This window comes from Mastomys coucha, unplaced genomic scaffold, assembly GCF_008632895.1.
Source record: "Mastomys coucha isolate ucsf_1 unplaced genomic scaffold, UCSF_Mcou_1 pScaffold12, whole genome shotgun sequence".
Classification (NCBI taxonomy): domain Eukaryota; kingdom Metazoa; phylum Chordata; class Mammalia; order Rodentia; family Muridae; genus Mastomys; species Mastomys coucha.
The window spans coordinates 92,100,520-92,102,258 of NW_022196894.1; the positions used below are offsets into that span (position 1 = coordinate 92,100,520).

The window sequence follows — 1,739 nt, forward strand, 5'->3', positions numbered from 1 at the left end:
GTGGTGAATTTTCCCTTGGGCCACCCCTTTAGACTCGTGGACCGGCCACCCAAGGAAGGTGCGCGTGTGGGACCAGGACTGCCGCCACCTCCGTCGCCGGGCACTTGGCCAGTTGTTCGCGCCAACTTTTCTGGGCCGCGCCCGCGGGTGACCTGCCCGGAGCCTGCGTGGAAAGCAGCCACTGCCGCCCTCCCTCCTTCCTTCTTCGCCGCACCGGCCGCCTATCCTAGATCCCAGGCCCTGCCATTCAGCCTCGGAGCCGGTACGCACGACGCTTCCCGTACGCCCACCCCTGCTTACCTTACCCCGGTCTCTCGTGGGGACAGTCCCTGGAGGTGGCGACGCGGAGGCGCGCTGGCGACTCCCGGGCCGCGGCGGGGGTCGGAGGCGAGACTCACCCACCCGCCGCGGCCCCTCCCCTTGTCCCCCCACCCCCACCCCGGGCCCGAGCAGCCCAATCTCCGCCCGAAGGCGGGTCCGCCATAAACAAACGCAGCTCCGTCACACGTGGGCCGCGGAGAGCTGCGCCCCGCCACCGATCGCGAGCTCCGGACGACCGGGCGAAGGAAGCCGGAACCGCCGGGGAGGGCAGGAAAGCGCACCGAGCTCAGGCTCGGCTCCGGCCACTGTCACCTCGCTCCGCTCCGCTCCATGGCTCCGCGGCCGCCGCCGCCGCTGCCGCCCTTGCCTTCCGAGGGCCCTCGCGGCAGCGGGTGCGAGCTCTCCTTTAAGGACTAAACAGGGTCGCCGCCTGCTCTCCCGCCAACCACAGCCCCAGGAAGGTCGAGGCCGAGGCCGGAGATACTGGAGACCAGAAGGAAGAGGGAGCGGGAAGCAGGTCCACACCGGACCGTCCATCCTCCTGCCTCAGGCAGAGGGGTGGGCGGCTGCGCAGCTGGTTTGCGACGAACTCAGGGCTGGCGCCCTAGTAGAAGTCGTTGGGTGCTCCAGGCCCGTCCCTCGCACCTGCCCAAGCCCAGCACCACCGGACTCACCTGACCCCTAGTGTCCCCGTCCCCATCCCGGCTGCCGCAGCCCAAGCGGGACTCCGCGGGCCTGGAGCGCAGCGAGGTCTAATATGCCCAGAGGCGAGGCGCGATGAAGGAGAAGTCCAAAAATGCAGCCAAAACCAGGAGGGAGAAGGAAAATGGCGAGTTTTACGAGCTGGCCAAGCTGCTCCCACTGCCTTCGGCCATCACCTCGCAGCTGGACAAAGCGTCCATCATCCGACTCACCACCAGCTACCTGAAGATGCGCGCAGTCTTCCCGGAAGGTGAGGATGCAGGTGGGCGTCCGAGGCGCGGGGGAGCTGGGAGGCCGGCTGCGGAAAGGAGGCTTCGGTGCGCGGAGAAGCCCGCGCGGCCTCCTGGCTACTGTGGCTGCGCCTGGGGAGGCCGCGCCGGGGCTTCGGCCCGGGCCTAAGCTAAGGGAGAGGAACAAGCTGCGCCGAGCCAGGCGATCCAGCCACCTATAAGCTCCGGGCAGAGTTGGGAAAACCAAGCGTTATCCTTGGGTTGGTGTTTGCCAAGCTGGCACGGGCAGGCTAGTTCGTTCCGGTGTACTTTTCCCTTCCTTTCCCGGCCCGCTCCTCTCACTGGCTTCTCTTTCTTTACTTCTTTCCATACCAGTCCAAGCTGGTCTTCCTTCCTTCCTTCCTTCCTTCCTTCCTTCCTTCCTTCCTTCCTTCCTTTTCTTCTTCTTCTTCTTCTTCTTCTTCTTCTTCTTCTTCTTCTTCTTCT

At 66.0% G+C, this 1,739-nt stretch overlaps 1 protein-coding gene across 2 annotated transcripts in view; it reads left to right on the forward strand.

Annotated features, from left to right (window-relative positions):
• The first annotated feature begins 531 nt into the window (after positions 1–531).
• The window catches only part of Sim2 (SIM bHLH transcription factor 2), a 40,826-nt gene continuing 39,618 nt past the window's right edge, over positions 532–1,739 (forward strand). The window contains exon 1 of one of the 2 annotated variants that reach the window (XM_031364483.1): positions 532–1,273. In XM_031364483.1, coding sequence (XP_031220343.1) covers positions 1,099–1,273 — 175 coding nt within the window. In that variant the 5' untranslated portion in view covers positions 532–1,098. The remainder of the gene's footprint in view (positions 1,274–1,739) is intronic. The other variant, XM_031364482.1, reaches the window with a different exon arrangement.